Consider the following 25,426-nt stretch of genomic DNA (forward strand, 5'->3'; position numbering starts at 1 on the left):
TACAGTTAGTAAATTAGCTGGGGGATCAGCATGTTGTTGTGTTGTAGAGGGTGCGGAGGATGGGTCACTGTGTGCGTGCAATAGAAACGGAAAAAATTAAAGATCGGCAAGAATGTGCTGTCAGGGGAGAGTAGAAAAAATGGTTTAATAGAAAGTTCGGAAGGAATATGCTTGGTATACCATTACTTGAAATTGCTGTTAGAAATTAGTTGACGTTTGGTATGATTTAAAACGTCTTTCCAATGGTTGCTTAATTTGAAACCATCCTCTCGGTTGAAGTTATGTCTGTGTTTGTATATCTGAATGGCTTCGTGGACAAATCTTTGGTGATAATCTGTAGGTTTACAGAGACCCTTGGTATCGGAGAAGACAATCTCATGATCACCCATAGCGTTGTAACAATGATCAGCCACAGCAGATGAATTCGTTCTGCCGTGTTTCAGATCTGATTTGTGCTCGCGAATTCAGAGATATGTCGTTTCGTCTCCCCGATATAGCAATCACCGCAGGTACAACTCAATTTGTAAACTCCGGGGTACTGTAAGTCAGGGATGACATCCTTCACGGATGGGATCCCATCCGTGAGACGAAACGACATATCTCTGACCGAATTCGCGAGCACAAATCAGATCTGAAACACGGCAGAACGAATTCATCTGCTGTGGCTGATCATTGTTACAACGCTATGGGTGATCGTGAGATTGTCTTCTCCGATACCAAGGGTCTCTGTAAACCTACAGGTTATCACCAGAGATTTGTCCACGAAGCCATTCAGATATACAAACACAGACATAACTTCAACCGAGAGGATGGTTTCAAATTAAGCAACCATTGGAAAGACGTTTTAAATCATACCAAACGTCAACTAATTTCTAACAGCAATTTCAAGTAATGGTATACCAAGCATATTCCTTCCGAACTTTCTATTAAACCATTTTTTCTACTCTCCCCTGACAGCACATTCTTGCCGATCTTTATTTTTTTCCGTTTCTATTGCACACACACAGTGACCCATCCTCCGCACCCTCTACACAAAAACATGCTGATCCCCCCGCTAATTTTCTGACTGTAACACCCTGCTGCTTCAACACTTTAACACAGCTATTTTTGATATGTAAACTCCTTTGTCAAGGCGCCCTGCTCCTCCAACCGAGCTTAAAAAGACGCTGCGAATCTTAGCAGCGGTCATTGAAGTGCTGTCGTCCCGACAGTTCTGTTCCTTCACCTGAAGAAGGCAACTTGTGTTGTGGCCGAAACGTCGTGATTTTTGTTGTTTTACTTTTTTACCTACGTGACTTTACCGAATAGAACCACAGAGTATGGATCCTTGCAGTCACGAAAGCTTCAAATCTAGAACACGTAATCGTCACTTAAGAAAGCCATGACTGGCAGAGTTAATGAGTTCTAAGAAATGCGTTTTTCATTCTGAGGGCAGTTGTGATTAATGCTCCCGTCTCGTGAGTAGTTTCTGCACCGTATGGGTAGCCGTCTCTGTTTTTCCAGGGAAGGGAAATTTAGGGTAAAAAAAAAACCAAAATTAAAATAAAAACAATGAAATGTTGGAACAGTGGGAATTACTTTATTAATTATCGTAACGGCCTAAGCAGATCTTGCCATATGTTTTTTTTTTATAGTGGCACATCGAGGAGACGTTTGTGTAAATCGGCCACAAGTTCATACGGTAGGCATACATACCAATACTCTTTGGTTCTTCCGGTAAAGTCACGTGGGTGACTTTCGGGCGCAACACAAGCTCCCGTCATCAGGTGGGAAAGCTTGGTCTGCTGCTGAGGCAGACTGTTTTAAAAGGTTTGAAATGGGCGAAGCCCGTTTCGGGCGCAACACAAGCGTTGTTTTATACCTACGTGACTTTACCCAAAGAACCAAAGAGTATGCATTTCCTGCAGTCACGAAAGCTTCAAATCAAGATGTAGGCATATCCAATGTTGAGCGTTTCAAAATCAAGTTGCCTACCCACGTCGCGTTGATGGGTGCGCATCGAGCGTGAGCGGGCATGTGGTGACGCCGTCACTTCTCGATTTCGCCCAGACAACCACGCGGTCCAATAACGCTCCAAAAACGTCGTCTCCCGCACCCGGAGTACCGTTTCAGAGAAACAGTTTACACGATTCATCTTCCTTGGTTCTTTACGGTAAAGTCACGTAGAATGAGAATAAAATAATAAAATAAAACAATAAAATTCTCACGAAGTTTCGGCCACAACACAAGTAGCCGTCCTCAGGTGAAGAAACAGGTGAAGAAACAGGACAGTCCCTGTTTCTTCACCTGAGGACGGCTACTTGTGTTGTGGCCAAAACGTCGTGAGAATTTTATTTTATTATTGTATTATTTTATTCTCGTTCTACGTGACTTTACCGTAAAGAACCAAAGAAGATTAATCCTTGCAGTCACGAAAGCTTTAAATCGAAAGTTTACACGATCTTACGCCGCGTTTATATATCACTCCGTACGCACGCGGGAAGGAAGAGCCTCCTCCATTCGCACCACGCACATTCAGCGTCACTGTTGTCGGTAAATCGCTTGAAATTACCGGGATGTGCTTGAGATTACAACACTGTAAGCTCTGCCGAGTGAGCTAGTCCATGGAGCGTTCGCAAGGGGAAGAAAACTAATTAAGTGCCGCGAAAGGGCCTAATCTGGAAATCGCGTATACTTAGAAAGTGGAGTAAAGGTTGCAAAGCGAAAATGTAAAGAAACCTCGAGCCAGAGCTTACCAGCTGTCATTCACCCTCCCAGCGATTTGAGGTCTCCATTCAAGAATGTATTATTTTTGTCCAAAACATTTTACCCGCTCATTTATATTGTTTCTTGTTCAGTTTAATACGCATATATATATTTTAAATTTCACTCCATTAGCCTGGATGCAGCATTATCATGCAATTTGCACGAATCGTACCAAACGGACTCTCTCACACGCACCATGCAATGCGTGTATCGTGAGACTGACACACCGGGGATTGGGAGGGAGGCAGCTGCGGCAGAGCACAAACGCAACAATATCCATTGCTGCGTTGTGCCAATGCTCCCACAATGTAAGCTCGCGGTGCATTCACCAAACAGCACCGGCCATTAGTGTGGTGAGTAACTCCACCACTACCCACACACCCAGCAGGCATTGTTATGCACCCACCCAGAGCGCAGGAAGGGTTTTTTTTTTTAAATCGTCGGGTGCCGGGCTGAACTGCAGCCCTTTTGCGGACAGGTCAGCGGCATTCTGTGCGCGGTGACAGGGCTGGAGTGGGAGGAGGGGAAGAAGAGACGCGGCTTTTGTGCTTGCGGTGGAGGAGGTGGCTCGGGGTGGGAGTCATTCGTGGCGAGGCACCTCGGACGCGCTTACCAGTAAACGGGGTTGTGTGTGTGCGTCGCTTCGACTCGCTGACGAGTTTGAAGGTGGAAATGTGTCGTTCGGTTGCTTTGTGGATGCTCGCCGGCGTGCCGCGTTCAGCGCATTGCGTGCAAGGCGCGGTACGGAGCGCGAGTGTGTGCTCTTGTTGTTGTTGTTGGCACGCTTGTATCCAAAAGAACACCGCTACGTGTGTGAATCTTAATATATTTCCCCCCCCCCCCCCCCAAAATTCTTCGAAACCTTTCAATATTTTTTCTACAATATTTTTTTGTAAAAATAATTCTAAAAAAAATTAAGGCGTAAGATGCGATATATAGTTTTTTTTTCCAAAATTTTAAAGAACGACAACAGAAGGTCGAAACCACTGCACCGGTAACGAGCGTTTCTCAATTACGTCTATTGACAGAGCACTCGTGCAGAGAGGCACGAAATAACAATGCGGCCGATGCACCCCGCGCACGCTAGTTGTGAGTGTCAATGCCGGTTTGCCTAAGTGCCGCTGTCACTTACGTGACGCGTGTGATATGACATGGGGTCTTAAGAACACGCTTTGTTAACTGCACTTTCCACTGAAACCACGACCGCTCGCACTAACCCGCGGCACGTCGAGCCCGCCTCCGACGGGTACCTGGATTCTGGCCCGCTGCGTTTAATACAGACAGTATTCACTTTTACCCCATTTCCACTTGCACAAGTGAGCCATGCCAGCACGGGCCCAGCACGGTCCCAGGTTGTTTTCCACTGGAATTTTACCGAGCTGAGCTGGAACTGAACCGCGATACGCTGTCCTCACAAGACGTCGTCTGAATATGGCTCATCACGCACCAATCCGTGCTGGGGCGAGGCTATTGACGCGTGCGAATAGTGTGACGTCAAGAGGCATGCCTCGGCTCGTGCAAATGGAAATGCAACCGGTGCTTCCTGACCTGTGCAACGCTGGCTTGGCACGGCCCCAGCACGGCTCGAATGTGCAAGTGGAAAAGTGGTATTTGATAGACGTCGCTTGTAGCCACTGCTGCTCTTAAAATATCTTTACGGTGCCATGTTGGCTCTGCCTTTGGTGTTTATATGAGACTGCAAGTATATATTTTTAAACAAGCCGTCACAATTCGTCAGCTATGGTCATTTCACTGCTGGATGAGGTCTCCCCAAGCCACCGCCATCCTTTAGGTGGTCGTGTGATGTAATAATCCGCCTAGCTCCTGCACGTGACCTGATCTTATCGCGCCATCGTGTCGGGAGGACATCCTCTCGGACGCCCTCCATTCCTTTCAAAACAAGTGGTGTGGATATTTGCACGGAGGGGCTACTTTAGCGTCTCATTACCCATTATCTAAACGATTAACTTCAACGACGGTCAGTATGTTATCATGGACAGAGCCGTTGATGCCACGTAACTTTGCAGCCCCTGATCATGAATGATCGACTTCTCTGCACTCAACGCAAAGTGACGTGGCACTGAAGCTTGTGCTTCCACTGGGGTGCCGCGGTGGCGAGACATGATCTGCCTCGCCTGGTTTACAAGAGGTCGTGGGTTCGAGCCTGACTCTGATGCATGTTCTCCCTGTGGTCGCGTTGATTTTTCTTCGGGTCCTCTGGTTTTCCCCCCACATTTATAAACATGCGTTTTGAGTATTTGGCTGCTCTAGATTTCCACGTGATAAGTCACTTCGTTGAGCTGTCATTTGTGGCCATGTCGCTTCTGATAAAAAGAGCTCTATAGCCCAGTGGGCCCTATCTGATTACATAAAAAATAGTTTAGCTTGAGTAAATTATCCCGTCTCTTTCACGACCACGCGTCTCATCGGCACAGACATTGCAGCCTGCTCGGGCTTAAAGACGCAGGTATAAGGAGTGTGGAAGTCACGCTCGTTCGTGTTCACCCTCGGCTATCTGCTTCGTAATGGATTTAATATCTCCAGCATATCTCCACCTGGCGCGTTCACAGATAGTGTTAGAAAAGAAAAAAAAATCACACACCCACACATTTTAAATGAAAAAACCGTGGCGCTATAAAGAAAAAAATGGCCCCACGTGGATTAAATAAGGTCACGGGCGTTCGGAAAGTCTGGGGCTGTTCAAGCGGAGACTATACATCATTAGGCTGGTGCTTCGCCGAGTTGTGGATTACGCTTTAAGTTTTATGGGGCGCGTATAATGTCCTCCACAGCCGTTTATGTCGCACCTCTCTGGCAACCGCGTGCGCGCACGCACGGTCACCTTCACTCCTCTCTCCTTGCCCACTCAGGTGCGCTGTCCTCGCGTGTGGGTGCTCCTCGCGGGCAGCGATGGGCGCGGCCCGTTCATATTTGGATCGCGCAACCTGCAGCCGGCCAACTCTCTTCCCCGTGTGCGTGTGCGTTGATTTCGTGATGACTTGCGGCAATCACTTGTGAGCACTTGCACGCACGCACGCATTTCGGTGTTTGTCGAGTCGATCGCTGCGTCGCCTCCACCGGCCTGGTTCGCAGCGAGGGGGGTCCTGCAGGAGCTGCCGTTCTGGGCTGTCGGCCGTAGCGCAAGCGTCCTGACCCCCTCTACCTAGGGGATGTGGGGGGGGGGGGGGGGGTGCCGTCCCGTGAAGAGAGAACATCTGCGCACCGTCACGCACCCGGTCCCCGCCTCCTCCCCCCCCCCGTTTCGAACGGGAACGCTCTGCGGGAGTCGCTCGGCTCCTCGGGTTGTTCTCCCTTCCTGGCCCAGCGGCCAGCACACCGCGCGGACTTGTCCACGCGTCGCCTGAGCAGAGAGTGCCCACGCGTCCGGGTTTGCGCGCGAGGTCACCGGCTCGCGCAGCTGCGGCGGCTACGGCGGCGTTTACCGCACGAGAGGAGCCCCGCGGCTCGGCGAATCGACCTCCCCACCCAACCCGCCGCGCTCGCGTCCGCTAGGTGTACATCTCCTCCAATTTGAAAGCGTTCGCTTCCGCATCGCTGCTGGCCATCCTGCCGTGGTGCTCGCCGCCGTTGGGGCACGGCAGCTCGGTGACGGAGGCCGTGTAGGACGTGGACGCCATGAAGTATTGATCCCTGCGCTCGTGCCCCATGCGCAGCATGTACAGAATCCAGTACCTCTTCAGCGCCGCTTGCACCTGGCGGGAGGAGCAGGGGAGAGACGTGGGGCCGAGCCGTTACCAACTGTTCCTGCCGTCTTTGCCTGTTGCCGTACGCTACGGATGATACGTTTTCTTTTTTTTTAAAGAGCGAAAGTCGGGGGTGCGTCTGACAATCCTGCAGCTATGCGTGCCGCCGTTCCCACATTCCTATGTGGTCGGCCTGGGACCAGATTTCTATGCGGTACCCACATTGACAGCGGGCACAAGCTTTGCGTGGTGCGTCTTAGTTTCCGGAAAGGGAGGTTGCCGCCGACTCGTTTTTTTTTATTTAGCAAATCTCCCCACCGTGTTTGTGTTTCTTTCTCCTCTGCTTGTAATTAACGATTTGTAATTTTCAATGTAATACGCGGACGGGCAGCTGGGCCGCGTTATCTTGTGTGCAGAGTGGGCCTGCTGGCGTTCCATAACTTTGCGAGGAAATATGAATCATTCTTGGGAATATTTTGCTGTTGTTGCTGTACAAACGGTGGAGTCAACAGATGTGTTATTTTTGGTGCTCGCAGTCGCGGTGGCTTTTGTTTTCCAGCACGGCGAGCGGAAACTCTGCGGCAGCCCCGTGGATGGCCGGGGGCGGACGGTGTTAGGTAATAGGGGGGCAGCTGGGGGGGGGGGGGTTGCGGATTGTTTGGCCTCGGGGCTGCAGTGATCTCAGGCTTAACGCGACATCTCCTTGTTTGGTTGTAAAATGCAGACCGCCCTTCCCCAGCGCCCGCAGAGCGCATTACCGCACATTTTTTCTGTTTGTTAAATCTCCGGTTGTTATTTTTTTTGTACATGCCGCACGCTCCTAAATCAGGACGCATTGCCCCTGCGCTACACGTGCAGCATCTGAAGGCGCCGTGTAGGATATTCTGCGTCGGGTTCACGTAACGCGAGGGGTGTGGGCGCGACACGTGCGTGTGCGTGTGGGAGAGGGGGGGGAAGGCTGGTTTTTATTATCTGAGACAGTCTGTAGCGAAACCCTTTCAACGCGAGAGCAATTGGCAATGGAGGATGAGGCATCGAAGCTGTGTTTTTTGTTTATCTCCCACTCGAATGAAACAGGCAACTCAATTAATAAGTGTAGTGAGATGCCGCGGAGGGCGGGGGGGGCAATACGGCAGTTGGGCGCACTGCGCTACAAATGCAGTGACATTAATTTGAGAGGGAAATATTTTTCAGTGAGCGTATCGACGATGTGCAAAATTATGAGAATGTTTGATGCGCCGTCTTGATGGACTGTGGGTAATAAACGACATTAGATAATCGTGCAAGATTACATTTCGCTCCCCAAAATTCAAATCACACTTCAATCAATTCGGAGGGGGGGGGAGGGTGATGGCGCTATGAACCCGGCGGCCTGAATTCAATTCCCAGCCAAAGTCAACGCTAGTGGTGAGCGACATCTGAACCGATCCTGAGCCTCTTTATTCACAAACCCACGTGGTGAAGTATGGTCAAACAACTCTCCTGTCCGACACAGCATCGGCGGATGGGGGGGGGGGTTGCTTCATCCAGGAGTGGTTTGACATATGGCTCTAAATTACTTTGAATTACCGCAACATCTATGCGGAAGATTCGGGCAGGAAGAAGGCATTGCCAGGAATATTTCACCCACATTTCACATATTTAGCGCAGCGCGTAGTCGAATGCGAGTTACAGTTTTGAATGTTCAGCCGTCTCTTTCAGTAACCGGGTTCACAATTCTCGGGAAGTTATTGTTGGAAGCGTGCCACGATGCGTGACCAACAAGGCGTTCGAGAAGGCCACTACTTACCTCGCCGTTGCAGAAGCAGAATATCGTTGCCACCAGAAATCCCTGCAACACAGCGGCGGCGGGCATTGTGTTCATTACTCGCGGCGATTGGAAGCGGAAACTCTACCGTGTCGGGGGAAAAGAATGAGGCTCGGACTCCATTATTCGGGGCGCTACTTCTGCAGGTGATGTCACTTCCAGCGCCAACAGCCGCCGTAGGCGCGATAAGGCAAATCGGGGTTTCTCGCCGTGTCAGACGTGTGTACCGTTCACGTCAAAGGGCACGGCAGCTACGTTCAAACAACGTGGGTCGTCACCTTCCCGATCGCCTCCCCGACAGAATCGCCTTGAAAGGCATCCCGTCTTGTGACACCTCGTAAGTGAAGCAGCATTAAGGCCTGGGTTAGTGCTTGGATGGGCGATCACCGTGCCTTAAATCAGACTTTCGTAGGGCTGCGGCGTTGTATTAAATGTGTGGGGAAGATCATGAAAGAGAATACTGAAAAAATGGTCAAGACGTTTTCAAGTCAAGGTTACGTAGTTTTTTTTTTTGTGTGGACAAATACCCACGGCAAATATACACAGGGAAGCATTTCAAGATTTAAACGGTGGATTGACAATGTGTGTATATCTGTTGAACTTCTTTCGCGCCGTACGCAACCAACCGTGCTAATTGGAGGTGAGGGGGCGGGACAACAAACTAAACCATGGGGGAACGGGGCTATTAACTAAACTTTTGACTGTGCGAACGGGCGCGCGTTTTTTGTTAATTGTGTTGGAGAACGAGCGGTGAGCAATTAACGGAGCGGGCGGCCGCCCGGGTACGTTTCGTGGTGAGGCGCCACCTGGTGGTGAATGAGCACGTGGTGGTGAATGAGCACCTGGTAGTGCATGAGCACGTGGTGGTGAATGAGCACCTGGTAGTGCATGAGCACCTGGTGGTGAATGAGCACGTGGTGGTGAATGAGCATGTGGTGGTGAATAAGCACCTGGTAGTGCATGAGCACCTGGTGGTGAATGAGCACGTGGTGGTGAATGAGCACGTGGTGGTGAATGAGCACCTGGTAGTGCATGAGTACCTGGTGGTGAATGAGCACGTGGTGGTGAATGAGCACCTGGTAGTGCATGAGCACGTGGTGGTGAATGAGCACCTTGTGGTGAATGAGCACGTGGTGGTGAATGAGCACGTGGTAGTGCATGAGTACCTGGTGGTGAATGAGCACGTGGTGGTGAATGAGCACCTGGTAGTGCATGAGCACGTGGTGGTGAATGAGCACGTGGTGGTGAATGAGCACGTGGTGGTGAATGAGCAGGTGGTGGTGAATGAGCACGTGGTGGTGAATGAGCACCTGGTAGTGCATGAGTACCTGGTGGTGAATGAGCACGTGGTGGTGAATGAGCACCTGGTAGTGCATGAGCACGTGGTGGTGAATGAGCACCTGGTGGTGAATGAGCACGTGGTGGTGAATGAGCACGTGGTGGTGAATGAGCAGGTGGTGGTGAATGAGCACGTGGTGGTGAATGAGCACGTGGTGGTGAATGAGCACGTGGTGGTGAATGAGCACGTGGTGGTGAATGAGCACCTGGTAGTGCATGAGCACCTGGTGGTGAATGAGCACGTGGTGGTGAATGAGCACGTGGTGGTGAATGAGCACCTGGTAGTGCATGAGCACGTGCATGATGTAGTCGTAGATTTCTCCCACGAACCGCTCCGGCTTCCAGGGCACGAGCACGAACTGGATGCCGAGCAGCGGCACGAGGATGAGGGTGGCGCGCACCGCCTTCATGTACATGCTCGTCTCGGCGCGGTGCGTCACCTTCAGCTTGGTCACCAGCACGCGCACGATGTTCAGCAGGAAGAATAGGTTCACCTGGGTCATGTGACGGGGGGGGCGGGGGGGTAATCTGAGTAAGCGGCCACAGGGTTGGATCGTTCCTTAATTTCCGGAAAGTCTATCTCCTGGTTCTGTTCTCACCTCATGAAATCGCGTTTCCATACGACAGCTGTTTTTTTCTCCTAGAAGACCCTGTGCTGTCGTGTCCCCACGAGCTTCCATCCCCCGGTCTCCTGCTCCTCTCAATATTTCTCCTGCCATCATTTCTATGCCGGTGACAGTGGCTCTACCTCCCCATTGACTCCATGAACCCAACCAATATCTCTGTCCACTCTCGCATCCTGCCCTAACACGGTCTCGATCTTACATCGTGCTACCTTCCACCAGCTAAATGGGCCCAAAGCTGAAGCATTCCTCATTGGAAAAAAGTCCACTCTCGATACGCACTCCAGGTTGAGCGTGCACATCCTAAACTCTGACAACAGGCTGGAGAAGAGCATGCGAAGCCCTGAAGTTGTCATTGATTCTCTTTCCACATATCTCCATCCAGCAGGATTTCATGCCTACAACTCGGCAATAATAACTCCAATATCTGTTACCATCTTGATTTGAAGCTTTCGTGACTGCAGGAATCCATACTCTTTGGTTCTTTCGGTAAAGTCGCGTAGATAGAAAATTATTAATAGATCACGACGTTTCGATCGCAACACAAGCAATCGTCATCAGTTGAGACAATTACATCTGTCACTACCTTACCCCCAGCTATCGCTGCAGACATAACTCGGCTATCGCAACTCTCTGTGGCCTCCACAGATCCACCACTTCTGCCCCCTGACGAATTTAGAATGCCGTCACAAAACTCCCCTAGCCTGTGACGTAATGACACGAGATCACCCCTGCATTTAGATTCCTTCACTGGCTCCCAATTCAGTCGAGAATCAGCGTCTTCCATGGGATCATTTCTGCCGACTTGTCTCATCTTGCTCTACTCACCTCCATGTGCTCTGCCCTCCAGTAACCAAGGCCTTCACTGAAGGCCCTCTGTTAACCTCTACTCAATGGGAGGTCGCTCCCTCTCAGCTGCTGTCCCTGCGGTCTGGAACTCCCGCCTCATGGCCATCTGCGCTTCCCTCCACTCTTCAAGGCTGGGCTCAACAATTCTACGTTCTTCCTATGATCGTTTCCTATCCACGAAGCTTTGTGGTGGTTCTCCATGATGTACATGTCCTGCTTATGCACGATGTCTCAGCGCTGCGTTTAGACGCCGTATGAACATTGCATTGCAAAAGCGAGGATGGTGGGGGAGCCGATCGAGAGGGGCCGTTGTTCGGTGGGAGAAAGAGTCCAAATTCAGTGAATTCCTCCCCTCTGGACTGTCGAATTCCTTGCGCTGCCTGTTGACTCCGAGCCCCTGCGAGCATAAGTCACAGGCGCGCAAATGTACTGAGTTCACATGTTTTGATTGTTTTCAACAACCCCCACCATCCTTGAGCAGCCTTCAGCCATTACACTTTTTTTTTTCGAAAGCAGAGTTAGAGACATTGCTTTCGGGATCGACAGATCATTGGAGTCCTTGTGTAAAGATTTAACAATGGACAAATATTGAACTGGGTGTGGACACACTAAGAGGACACGTATTATTCTCATTTTGAGGCACGGGGATAGCAGCGCACAGAACGCGTGTCTGTTCATAAGACGCGTGAAGGCAGAGGCCACGTTGCTGATGCTGTGGAGAACGCCTCCAGCCGACGCTGAGTAATGACGCCTGTGAGCGTGGAGGTAGGGTCACCAGCTCCGCGATACAAAAACAACCAGGACGTATCATGGGAAAAATACGAAGAATATCTCACAAAAGCAGCATAGAGGAGACCTTGCGTGCATTTTCTTAAGTTGCGCACCATCACACATTATTACCAGAAACGTGTTTGTAATCCAAAGCACTCGTATATCAGTTGTGATCACGTGACGCTCGGCAGACAAAGCGTATACGTACTACTACTCGTATTGCAAGACCCGCGCTCGTTTATCAAATTAATATTTATTTTTAAAAAAATTTGCTCGTCTTGCAAAACACTCGCTAGACCAAGTTACTCGCAATCCAAGGTTTTACTGTATTATTGTGTAATTTTGACACAACAGGCAAGAAAAACGTTTTTTTTTTCTGTACCGGGGAAACATGACACATTTCACAGGACAGCTCCCTGGGGGGGAAAAAAAGGAAGAGGACAATCCTGGGAAAACCAGGATGTTTGGCAACCCGATGCACATCACGTGGTGGCCTACAACTTCGTGTGGGCCGCCTCACGGCACGGTTGTCCTCACCAGCAGTGCGGCCACGACGGGCCCATGGATGATGTAGAGGAGGTGAGTGGCAGAGCTGATCCAGCAGCTGCAACGAGGATGTAAAAAGGACATTTTCTTAGCACGTTTTTTGTTTGTTGTTGCAGGACAAACTTGGTAACGCGATTCCGCGACGCGCGTTCTCGGCGGGCGATGTATTCCGGTGCGTTTTGGGGCGTGAGAGGCTTTTTTTTTTAACGGAGCGGGCATCAGGCCGTGGGAGTTTTAACAATGCAACAGTTGTGGCATGGCTGCTGCGCTGTGATGATTTTGGACAAATGTGGGCCCCCCGCGTAATGCGGCACGCACTTGTCGTCGTAGTAGATGGTGCGTGCGACGGCGTGCATCAGAGCGGGGACGATGGGGAAACCTGTGGGAGGACAAAGACAACGACAGAGATCTCCGTGTAGCCCACACAGGCGGCGGGGGCAAGTGCTAATAGCGAGCACTGATTAAGAGAGCGCGTGATCAAACGTGCCAATCCCTGCTTGGAATTTTTATTATTATTTGATCAACGATCTTGGGTTTTAATAATTTGGCATCCGTGATGACAAGGTCGTGCCATTTTCTACTTATTTCTCTTGTCGGCAAAATAAACCAATGACTTTAGGAAAACATTAAAATAAATTACGCATCCTACGCAGGCAAATGCTATACATACATATGTATTGCCCTGCCTGCCATGACCCAAGATAATTGAGAGATTACTGTATGACATTTTGAAATGAAAAAGTGAAGCTCTTTTCTTCCTGGGTTTGATATAACAGTGGACGATGGTGTCACATAAAGAACACTGTTGAGGACAGCATCTCCTAACCACCCTCAAGGGCCAGGGTGGTTAGAAGATGTTAACTACCTCGCCCGGTATACAGGAGGTCGTAGGTTTGATCTTGACCCTGACGTCTGTATATTTGGAGTTCGCACGTTCTCCCCGTGGTTGCGTGGATTATTCTCCGGGTCTTCCGGTTTTTCCCTCCACATTTAGAAACTTGCGTTTAGAGGATTTGGTTGCTGTAAATTTCCACGTCATTTGTGATGGCCAGGTCGCTTCTGAAAAAGAGCTGTATAGCTCAGTGGGCCTTACTTGGTGAAATAAAAAAAATAGTTAAATCGTTTAGTTTATAGCCTATTTGACTCATTCCCAGGAAGCTCTTTGCTTCTTTGATTCCTGGGTACGAAATTCAGCTGGAATCTCGTTAAATACTCTTGAGAAAGGATAGGAGTAGGCCACCTTGGCAATCTCTCCCTATTCATGGCTCGGGAACCCTATAGTACGTGGTGCAGTGGCGTAGTGACTACATTGTCAACTCGGGGGGTGTGGCAATCGGTCAGGTGGGGCCCCATTATTTGATTTGTGTCGCACAGGCCGCACCTAGGCTATTCTATATCGCGGCTCCTCTTGCCTAATCATCATCACGCTCACGGTCTCAAACATTTAACGCTGTCGGGGCGCTCCGTCTTCACAAAATGCAGCCACTACAGCTCCCGTGGTGGTTGTCAAGGTGGCCCCAACTCGTGGCCTTGGCCACCAGGGGCGGCCAAGGCACCCCCGTGGCCCCCCACGTGAGTCACGCCACTGGCGTGTTGTGTCGAGACGAAAGCGATTGAGGCGAATCGACGCGAGCTGACTCACCCCAGCCGAGCAGGTAGTACCAGAACAGGTGCTGCTTCTCGGCAAAGACGGCCACCACGATGAGCGTGTGCAGGTAAATGCCCTCGCACAGCATCCAGAAGTAGTTGCAGCCCATCATATATTGGTGGAAAAACTGCAGCACTTTGCACCAGACCTGAAGAGCAGGGGAGGGTGGCGACAGGGGATGAGGAGGATCGTGGAGGGTGCGGGGGGAGCGTGAGAGGAGCTACCACGGAATTTGGCGCAGTGCGCGCACGCAAGCCCGTGGATATGAAACACATTTCCTATCAAAATAAACTCTCTTTGACCTCTCGTCGAATGCAACAAGTAATTACTGCGAAGTTGTCCCGTGCTCCTAAGTAAACCCGGCAGGCCTCTGTATCAATACAAAGGAGCCAGCAAGGGCACTTGTGGAAATCTGAGAAGTCCCCCACAGCGAAAAGTGCGGGGTCGCGAGAGGGATTTCTGCCAGCAGGCCGCGACGCACGACTATTCGTATGGCATCTACCGGCTTGCTGGCCACCAGCTCCTGATTGTTGGCCACTGCCGTGAGCTGAATGATGGTGATGATGGAGTTGAGGATGTAGGACATGAAGAGGTTCTTGTGAAGCGTGATCCTCTGGCAGCTGAGACTTCTGTGGACAGAAAACAGGAAGTGCGAGACAAGCCCCCCACATAGCATCAGAGGGGCTGGGGCGGCTGAATCCACCCGCCTTTGAAGGATCGGTCCCTCTTCTTACATGCTAATATTACAAATAACTATATCGGTGCAATAATTACCACCGGCGATGGATGTATTTTAAGTTCACACCGATTTAAATTGTTCGCTACCTGCCCGCAAAAAATCCTTGCTCTTTTCAAGCGTCGCGTGTGACGGTGGACAAAATGTCCGCAGAGAGTCGGGAGGCAACTTGGACCCAATGCACGGATGGAACCAGCGACAAAGCGTTTCCTTGAGCACACAGGGGGCCGAGAGCCCAGCGGTGACGAGACGCAAGCAGATCGCGCGTCGTTGACTCGTTCCTTTTGGCGTTTGACGTGCGTTTGAAGTTTCATTAACATGGACTGCTTCCAGCCACACATTGGAAAGAGCTCGTGCCACAAGGGTTGTGCGAGAGGGCGCGCCGGGTGCCCAAGCTGGCCCGCCCCGCACCCTCGCACGCAGTAATGTGTGCGAGGGGAAACTCGTTCAGGAAACATGCCGCACAACTGAACGCTCAAGTGGAAGTCTCGCCGGTATTCTTATTCACCGTTTACAGCCATGTGGGGAGTGTTTGTGCGGCGCTTGGCGCAACTGGCGCTACGAATCCAGCCACAGAATTTAAATTCTTGGCCATGGCTAACATCCGTATATTGGACCTTAGTTATACACGCTGGTCAGTAAGAAAGATATGCGCAGGCAGCATGGAAGTGCAATATAACAATGGCTGTTGCTGCACTGCCCTCGACTGTCTACCACGTGGGCACCTAGGCCAAATAATAACCAGTCTTGCGCAGATCGTCATCCATCCAAGCACTATCCAGGCTCAACCACTGCCTTAGCTTCTGAGATCTGACGAGACCGGGAGCACTGAGTGATTTGGTCACAGGGCTAGGGGATTGAGTGCGCAAGCGATTTATATAAGTGTAGTGGTCGACTTGACGCGGACAACTTTCTTGTTTTCTCCAACACCACTTTTATTACAACTCTTCACATTACGTCTGCGACTCCGTCATTCCGCTTAGCCGCAGCTCGCTCCCCCTGCGCTCCGCCCGTCTCGCTCACTCCGCTTCCTCCCCTATCCCTCTCACTGTCCCTCTGCGTCGTCCCTGTCTCTCTTCGTCGCTCGCTGTCTGTCTCCGCTCGTCTCTGCTCCACTGCTAGCCTGTTCTGTCTCCTATGTCTTCGCTCCGGTTCTCCCCGACCTGCTTCGTTCCAGTCCCAGCGACAACAACTCAACTCGTTCTTCCCGTCTTCCGAATATATCCCCGTTCTCATTACCCACCAATTAATTAGGCCGCGTACCACGGACGCCCCGCGTCCCCTCGCACCTGTTACTCGCCCCCCTCCATTCCCAGACATTCCGGCGCCACTCCGCCCTTGACAACAACCCCGGCCAATCACAGCCGTACATCGCTCTCCAGCTTCATTGGCCCGTCGGTACCGCACAGTTAACCCGCCGCCACACCTGGTCGGCCCCACGTTAACCCCACTGTCCATAAACTCGCGCGTCTTTACCATTCCCCGCTGTTTGCGCGTGTTCATCCACTACATAAGGAAACTCTGAACGCGAAACCAACCAAAAACCACACTCGCACCTGATAGCCTCAGTCATGACATCACCCTTCACTCTACTTTAACACCAAAACGGAAGGATAAAGTGATGTAAAATTCTGGCTAATTGCCTGATGAAGCTAGGTGGTAATCACCAGCGAGACGCCGCAGAGTACTCGAATTGTAAATGTTTTGGGTTCATCATGGGACTTTTTTGGCAGTGCCAAAGTTTGAAAAATGTATAATGGGCTGCACCCTTTCCGGTAATAAAACAGCAGGTGTTAAGATGTTCAAGCAGCAAATAGATGCCTGTTGTAAGGAATCAAGTCTGCATAAACCACACGTAATTGTGGTTGAACATGCAAACGAACATAATTTAAGGCGTTGTCTTTGACACCGATTCGCCTGCACAAGAGACAGCCTTGTTCTTTATGGCTGGGCCTCACCAGTGGCAGCCCAGATAACTCTCCGACACACCGGTGTGCCGAAGAAATAACCAACTTGCACGTCTTGTTTACGTGACATACCCTTACTAATTGGCTGTGGCGGGCGTAACGGCACATTTATATTCAAGAGATCGAACCCAACGAATACTTTACGGGGGGAGGGGAAACCCCTCACATTCGCTTGTGCGCAGCGCATGCTCACGCACCAATGATGTAATATACCAGAAACGCACAAAAAAATGCATTGTGTTTAAAGGCGCCGGCGGTAGTGACCATAAATGGGATTATTGCGCGGGCGAGTCGGGGTCGTGCAGCACAAACAATCAATGAATCAGTTTAATTCAAACTCCCGTTCTTTTTTTTTGGGGGGGGGGGGGGTTCTCTAATCGTGAGAGTTTAGCAAGCCACAACGCTACAGATCCGACGGAACGGTTCGGATTTTGTGAACATTTGTACAACACGAGCTGCACAGTTTGCTGGACAGAAACACTGAAGCGCTTGTTTTTTGCCTGTCAAAGAGCTTTATAGCTCATCGGATTCCTCCACTATGAATAAAGATTATGATGACCTGGGGTGGGAGGGGTGAGGGGGGGGACGCTCTCCTCCTGTGCTTTACAAGACGGCGAAAGTACCCGAGACTTGAGACCCGCATGCTGTGTGTGAGTTTGTTTCTGTGCTCAACTCTCGTAAAGGAACAAAAAAACCCGAAGATCCCCCGAGTAGCCTTAACAGACTGTAGGGGCAAGAGCTCTTAGCGAGCAGCGCCTACGAAGGCCAGGACAGCAACGCCTTTGTCACCCGAGTGGTCGATGTTAACACACCGCACGAGGTACACATTTGAGGCTGAGTCGACCCAGGGGAGGCCCAGGCCCGGTTCAGATAATCGTCGCTGGCGATGGCCGTGAGCGGGAATCGGAAACCCGGGTCGCCGGGTTCGTAACGCTAACCGCTGCGCCACCGCTCCCCGCTCGTATATTGACGGCCTCCCCACGACGCACACTTGTGTATTGTTGGGGGGCCTTTCAATGAAGAACATTGACCTAAGGGCACTTGGGGCTTCTTGAACAGCGTAGGGGGCGAGGGTGGGGGGGAGCAACTCCGTCCAACCCGCAGCAACCACTAACCCGTCCTGCTGTGTCTCTTAAGCGTTGCGGCGAGCACGGGAGACTCACTTGAAGTAGAAGAATATGGTGAGGGAGACGAGGAGCACGAGGATGGAGACTCCGTGGCCGGTCACCGCCAGGTAGAACAGGTTCACCGCCATCTGCCGCGCACACCAAGCGAGCGATGCTCAACATTCTGCTGGCACAGTCTACAAGTAGCCTGGGTGCCGGAATAGGTGGAGGAAGGTGCCGAGGATTTAAACCCACCGCGCGCCGCAGGAGATTCTGACAATAAGTGGCGTAAGCTCTCGAGTGTGCAGGCGGTGCAGCTGCACCGGAGAGGGGAGGCCCTAGTCTGGCTTAGGAGGGGGCCTTGACCGCCAGGCTACAGAGCCTGATAGAAGCACGGGAAGTAAAAGCTTGTGCGCTGCTAATGAGCATCTTCCAGGTAACTTTTATTGAATCGCTCGGTGAAACAAGAAGGTATATGCTGATTTCCCCTCTGATGATCTGTAGACTTGGTGAATTTTTTTTCCATTTCATCGATGTGTAAAATGATCGTATCCCCTCTTGAAAAACAAATCTAAAATCTTTACGCCTGCATAAATCATCGCCATATTGCTCCAAACACGCTTACGCTGATAACAATATATACACTGTGCATCTTTGAGCGAAAATATTTATGAAACCCCCCCCCCCCCCACCACTATGAAAGTGGACTTCTTGATAAGTCTATCGATGCGTGTGTTACATCACAACTTTGTCACACGCGGTAGTTGGATTATCTGAACCCTGTTGTTTTCATTACTTGCACCAAGGGAAGGAAGAATACAGAAGGAGAGGCCGACCCAAGATCATTTGGATGCCGAACGAATATACAAAATATAAGGTCTCACTAATTACACAAAGTGCTTGCCACGAATGAACCACAACACCATGCTGATCTCTTAAAAGGACCATCAACCATCACGCCAACTCCACACAGCAGCAGCAGCGGCTGTTGGCTCGCCACCAGCCAAAGGCGGTCACCGCGTCGCGCGCTTTCAAATGCGCTTCTGTGGCCGTCTGGAACGTTCTTTCCTTCCGATATCAGGAAGCCATCGGAGCTGTGCACTTGTAAATCTAGTTTGAAAAAACTAATTTCTTTACAACTCCTTCTTGTGTGTTTAGTTTATTGTCCTTCCCCCGCACCTTAGATCAACGCGGTTGGCTACGTGCGGTTGCGAAAGAAGTTCAACATGTTGTACATGCAAAAGCGATAACAGGGACTGATGAGTCGGCACAGCGTCTGACAAGGAATACGAAGGAAAGGGAAACGCGGAGAGAGTTGACGGCCGAAAGCATTAGTGGCCCAACGACCGTGACAGTAAAGGGAGAGATGATGATGATGACGAGCAGGGCTCATGCTGACCACGTAGAGGTACTGCTGCTACAGTCACACTTGTTGGAGTGCAACGGCCAAATTTTACCACTGGAGATGCAGGTCAATATAGTGGATGGAGGACGCCCTCCTGATAAAGAAATTTCGTGCCCTTTACTGGGAGTCGAACTTTGGTGCCTGCACCTTGTGGGGGGTTCAGTGCGGTGCACCCTGTTACCACAGTGAACCCTTGTGCGAGTGTGTGACGCAGCTGTAATTGTTGCAGCGTGACTTTGGAATTCATCCCAGGCCCCTCTCCCTAGCCATCGAGCTGTTTGCACCTTCACCAGCTGCTTCCCTGAGGCTTTGCCTCGAGAATCGATACCCAAAAAAGGAGTGAGGTCTGGCTTGCAAATCGTTTTCCTGACGCGCCCTGCGGTTCGGTTATCCGAACGGGATTCGGTGCACCACCGCATCATCCCACAGTCATCACAAAACGCGCCGCCTGCGTTTAATATTCTGCGGCAGTTACACGGGCAGCAGCGCGGTAAATACGGCGTAAATCAAAGTAAATCATAACTTACCGTCAAGGCTTGTGCGTTGCTAATGAGCCCTTGCTAAGCATCTTTCAGGTAACGTGTATGTATTTGCTCGGTGAAACAAGAACGAATTTGCTCATTTCCACCCCACCCCCGCCGCCGCCCCCCCCCGATGATCCGTGATTTTTTTTGCATTTCAAGGACGTGTAAAACGATTTGATCCCCCGTGAAAAACAAAACTAATAACGTACACCGATACGTTTCTGACAAGTCTACCAATGCGTGTGCGACATCGCACATTTGTGACGCGCGAGACGAGTGGCGGCAAGGGCGGCCGTCGGCCTCCGCTATTGTTTTGTTTTCCAGGATGAACGTTTTCCCTTGGCTGCGCTGGCAAACCTCGGATCGCGTTACACGGCAGCCCGAGCCATTTATAACCGGCCACGAGGAGCCTCGGAGCACAATTAATCTGCTAATTATCTGCGAGGGTTGATGTGTACGCGGTTCAGTGCCCGTGGCAATATCCCTCGTTGCGCACGACACAAGCTCGAGAATGCATTTGGACACAACAAAAAATATCCACTTCCAAGTTTTTGTTGCTTGCTGTTGTTTTTTTTGTTTTGTTTAATTTCGGTAGAATGACAGCTGTTGTTTTACCCCAGGAAAAAAAAGGTCACCCGGGCTGGGTCGAGTAGACAGAGTAAAATTAATGGTTTTCGGTAAAGTCACGTAGATAGAAAATGAAAAAATAAAATGAAGAATACATTTAAATAAAAAATAAAAGCAGAAAAAATGTTAATTAATTTTCTTCTATTTTTATTTTCCATCTACGTGACTTTGCCGAAAGAACCAAGAATATGAATTCCTGCAGTCACGAAAGTTCTAAGTCAAAATTTAATGGCTTCTCCTTCGGGTGATGCGGTTAAACCTACTGCGTGGCCCGTGGCGCTAATGAAGCCGGGGGTCTGTGCGATGAGACCCCCATCCCCACACCCCAGCTGACACAAACTGCCCGTGCCTGACCCACCGGCCCCGTGTGGAGCTTCCTGCTGTGGCCCCCGTAAGGAATGGGCGCCGCCTCGGCGTCGTCATTGCGAGCTTTGACTGCGCGGTGGGGCAAATTCGATGGCGCAGTTTAACGCCACCGTCTCAATCCGGCGAATTATTCTTTTTTCGAAATAGGCTGGTGATGAAAATTACAATGAAAAGCAGAAAAAAAAGTAAGAACGATCACTTGCACGCGTTGATTATTTCAATCTTTTTCAATGTCTGGCCAAAGCACGTAGTCACATTTGCACATTGTCATTTGTAGCGCCGGCTTGTGTCTCCAAATCCAGCAAAGCCATCTGATAGATTTCGCCACTTTTCAAGTCTCTAATAGAAACACGACTTCACACTAAACCTTTGTTGACACTGGACCATCTTTACAGGAGTTATGGTGCACCGCCCTCCCGCTCCCACCACCCCCCACCCCCCCCCGTTACTAAAAGATGGACAGTGTGAATAGTAAACATATGAAAGCCAGTGTGCCCCAATGCTTGAGGGCTCGTGGGCAGAGCGAGTGACAATCGTGTGACATTTCCACATCCGAGGAAAATTCTGGCATCAACCAAAATGACCCCGGAAAGAACCACACTCGGAAATACTTGGAAACCCTCATTGATCTCTACTTGGACGTCGATGTACATATTTCCTGAATTGTTAAATTCAACAAAGAGATGCTGAATAATCCCTCTCCTCCAATGCAGCAAGTGTGATAAACCATCAAGTGTGCCATGCTTTTAGAAATGTTTCCCCATGTGTTTGCAGCGAACGATTGAAATCACACTTGTGCAAGGGGCGCCTTTCTCAGGTTATCTAGGACCTCCTACCTAAAAATTAATTCTTAACATGTGTTGGGAGTTCAGCCTCATCGAACAAATCAGTGGCACCATCGTAAATTTAGAGCTCCCAAATACACAATTTTTTTTCAGCATAAATTCCACCTCTCGCAGACCGCTCCATTGGCAGTCGTGAGAGAATTATGAGCTTGGGCAAACTCGGCTTGCGCGTGACAAGCCGTGCTGTTACCTTGAGCTTGTCAGCGGTGAATGCATTGCACAGCGTGTAGTTGGACCAAGTCCTGTTGCTGTCGGGGTGGCGGAACCATTGTCCGTCCGTGTTGCAAATCTTTGTGACTTTCTCTGCAAAGAAGAAAAAAAATCAAGTCCGGTGTTAATCAGGGCCCCCCCCTGGATCTGTATGCGTGCGATCGCGCGCCCGTTGGGACGTACCGAGCGTTCTGCGGCGCGACCTTTACGCGCGTGGGCAGAAGGCTCGAAAGCCGGTCTATATTGTGTTGATTCTTCGTGAAAATACGTTTGCGCATGTGGCTCGCATTAATTATATTCGCCGGGCCAGGGCGATGATAAACGTCTGTGAATTAAACGGTTTGGTTATCGGCAATGGGGGGGGGGGGGGGGGGGGTCTACAGAGCAGTGATGCAGGCGCTATCAACCCGAGTGCGATTCCTGGCCACGGCTGACATCAGTGGCACATCCTCCGCCCCACCCCCTCACTTGACAAGCCCTCACTGACCGGTTTGGTGAAGTATGATGACAGATTTCCCCATTGACCGACACGGCATGGGGAGTCAATTGTCCAGAAGTATATTTGAACAAAGGGCTGTGAATTATATAAATTAGAATAAAGGAGTGATGTTCTTTATCTTCCGTACCCTACATACTCTGGCAGTCTCACATCAGCAAGGTCCCGTGTGTGTGTGATCAAGTAGGCCATCTGTGTCTTATTTAATGGAGAAACGACACTCAACACAGAGAGTGCCTTACTGTGCAGAAATGTGATGAAATATGACTATCTAAATATTCAAAATACCCACTCGTAGGACATTTTCAGCATTCGACAGGAGCAGGAGGTCGTGTATCGAGAACGCTGCCACAGGCGCAAGGGAAGCAATTCCCTGCCTTATTAACGATCATTAAAATTGTTTCGTTTATTTATTTTGGTATAGCCCTGTGAGCCATTCGGCTCTTGAATCGGGTGCAACCACAAAAAAAACACGAACAAGAAAAACATCTTAAAGTGACTATGTGACTGTGCAAACAGAAAATCCAGGAAAAAGGCAGCAAAATATTCCTGAAAAAAGCACCGTACACCAACGCTGTGTGCAAAAAATCCCAGTGGGATGCAAGTCAAACAACAACAACAACAACCACAATAAAACTTAGATTAAGGCCATCAGTCTAACTCCGTACTACAACAAAACAAACATGTCCAAACCAAAAAACGATTTCGAAATCACCAAAAAATACCATAATTGCAATGTAACAGTGATCACAGGGACTGTGACCGAATTTTTACAATAAACTACATAAATAACATGTAACACCAAATCCTAGAGCCATAGCTGGCTGCATGAGTTACTCCACAACAACAGAAGCATCAGTTGGAGTATCAAATTTTTCAATGCACCTTTAAGATCAGCACGCTAAATCAATATACAGATACTACTTTGCAGCGTCATCCGGAGCGAAACAAATTATTTTATTTTACGCCAATGATTAGCAGTGGCAGCTAGGGGTGTACAACTCCTCTAGAGCAGTTTTGAGAGAAGATCTCATTGGTAGCGATTCAAGTTGCAGTTTATTGGCAATAGCATTCCAGACCCTGGGGGCATCAAAAGCAAAGGCCCTTCCTCCAGTTTTTGTACGGCAATAGGGAATGTGAAGCTGGTAAATGAGCGAAGACCTGAGGTCAAATTTGTTCTTTGAAACAGAGAGGAGATCCAGCAGTTAGTCTGCGGATTTTTTTGTAAGTACATCGTGAATAAATAAGATCTGGTGCACAAGCCATCGAACATTAAGAGATGGTATGTTTGACTCAATCTAGAGATCACAGTGGTGAGTCCTATATGGGCAGTGATAGATGGAATCAAGCATCTTCATTACAGTACTTGGGGTTGATTTATACACGATGTTACAGTAGTCAAGTAGAGGCAGTATGGTAGCTTTTATCAATTCCAAACGGAACATTGGGGGGAAGCAGTGCTTGTGTCGATACAGAAAACCAATTTTTGTATTTTTACCAATATAATCAATGTGATCTTCAAAATTCAGTTTTTAATCAAGGATAACTCCAATATACTTATAGATCTTGACTTGCTCTATTTGATAATTATTTAAGGAATGTAATTGGGGGAAAATAACTTCCTGCTTTAGTCCTGGTGAGAAGCATAGCACCTTGGTTTTGGAGGTATTCAGGACTAGTTTAAGAGCAACTAGCCGATGTTGTAGTTTGTTGAAATCACCCTGTAGCTTAGCAATCACGTCATCCGGAGAGCGGCCAGCAGTAATCAGTATCGTGTCATCTGCAAAAAGATTTACCCTGGAATGATCCAGGTCAGTGCCCAAGTCATTGACATTAAGAAAGAACAAAAGGGGGCCGACGATGGAACCCTATGGAACCCCTTTTGTTATCTTAATACTGTTTGACCTCCAACCATCTGTGAATACAGTTTGGGTGCGAGAAAAGAGGTAATTTTGTAACCATTTTACTGCGTTTTCGGAAAAAAACTCAGTTTACTAAGCAGGGTGTTGTGGTCTACTGTATCAAAAGCTTTGGACAGGTCTAGAAAAAGACAGGCACAGTACTGCTTATTATCAAGGCTACTGTAAATGTGATTCAGAGAGTCTAATGCAGCAGATGAGGTGCTGTATTTTTTTCGGAACCCAGATTGTTTTAGATGTAGTAGATTGTTGGTGGACAGGAAACTGCTAATTTGGTAGGTCAATAATTTTTCAAATATTTTCATCAACGGGGACAAAATTGAGATAGGTCGGTAGTTATTTGGATCATCTTTAGGGCCCTCTTTGTGAAGTGGACGGACTTAGGAATGTTTCCATTCTAGAGGAACTGATGCTTCTTTGATGGACAGGTTGAAAATATGGGCTATAGGTTTGTATTTTAGGTGACCAACAGATAGTAGAGCAAAGACGGGAATACTATCTGCTCTGGTAGAGGAGGACCCTTTGAGATAGGACAGTTGTTTCAGAACTTTACTTTCGTGGATTGGCTGGAAACTAAATTCGTTTAATGTTTGGACAGGGGTGTAGGAATTAGCATGAGCAGGGGTGACTCCCAATACATTATCAAAAAGATTACCAGCTTCAGAAAAAATGAAGGATAAAATTGTCAAGTATTGTTTTTGGGATCTGAAAAATATTCCCCATTTCCTTTAAGCTCAACGGGCAGATTGTCTGTTTTGGATGCCTTTTCGATACATTTGATTGTTTTCCAGAAAATCCTGGCATTTCCATGTGATTCCAGGAGAGTGGAGGAAAAGTAGGCATTTTTTGCATGCCGTATTTTTTTGACGCATCTATTCCTTAAAATCCTGTATTCTAGCCAGTCATCGACCAAATTACTTTTCTGAGCACATGCCCAAGCCTTGTCCCTTGTTTTCATGAGCTTTGTAATCAAAGGATCAAACCATGGTGGGCGGTTGCCTTTAGTTTTAAACTAACCAACGGAGCATGTTTGTTAAGAATTTGGAGAAACGTGTACCTGAAGGTCTCCCAAGCCGTAGTCAGGTTGGGGATATCACAGACCTTGTCAATATCCGAGTGAAGCACATCATTAGTTAATGCCTGTGTGCTGAAGTGTCTAATAGAGTGCTTCTCAACCAATTTAGGGGGGGCTTT

General features: G+C 49.3%; 1 protein-coding gene across 1 annotated transcript in view; it reads right to left on the reverse strand.

Moving 5' to 3' along the window:
• Positions 1 to 1,563: 1,563 nt before the first annotated feature.
• The window catches only part of LOC116948589 (calcitonin gene-related peptide type 1 receptor-like), a 54,775-nt gene continuing 30,912 nt past the window's right edge, over positions 1,564 to 25,426 (reverse strand). Inside the window, exons 5-13 of the mRNA XM_032965401.2 lie at positions 21,798 to 21,910; positions 17,898 to 17,989; positions 14,534 to 14,660; positions 14,026 to 14,179; positions 12,702 to 12,762; positions 12,375 to 12,441; positions 9,873 to 10,088; positions 8,239 to 8,280; positions 1,564 to 6,458 (exon numbers count right to left, since the gene is read on the reverse strand). Of these exons, the coding sequence (XP_032821292.2) occupies positions 6,255 to 6,458; positions 8,239 to 8,280; positions 9,873 to 10,088; positions 12,375 to 12,441; positions 12,702 to 12,762; positions 14,026 to 14,179; positions 14,534 to 14,660; positions 17,898 to 17,989; positions 21,798 to 21,910 (1,076 nt within the window). The 3' untranslated portion in view covers positions 1,564 to 6,254. The remainder of the gene's footprint in view (positions 6,459 to 8,238; positions 8,281 to 9,872; positions 10,089 to 12,374; positions 12,442 to 12,701; positions 12,763 to 14,025; positions 14,180 to 14,533; positions 14,661 to 17,897; positions 17,990 to 21,797; positions 21,911 to 25,426) is intronic.

Source organism: Petromyzon marinus, chromosome 34 (genome assembly GCF_048934315.1).
Source record: "Petromyzon marinus isolate PM22_M1 ecotype Great Lakes invasive population chromosome 34, UKy_Petmar_22M1.pri1.0, whole genome shotgun sequence".
Classification (NCBI taxonomy): Eukaryota; Metazoa; Chordata; class Hyperoartia; order Petromyzontiformes; family Petromyzontidae; genus Petromyzon; species Petromyzon marinus.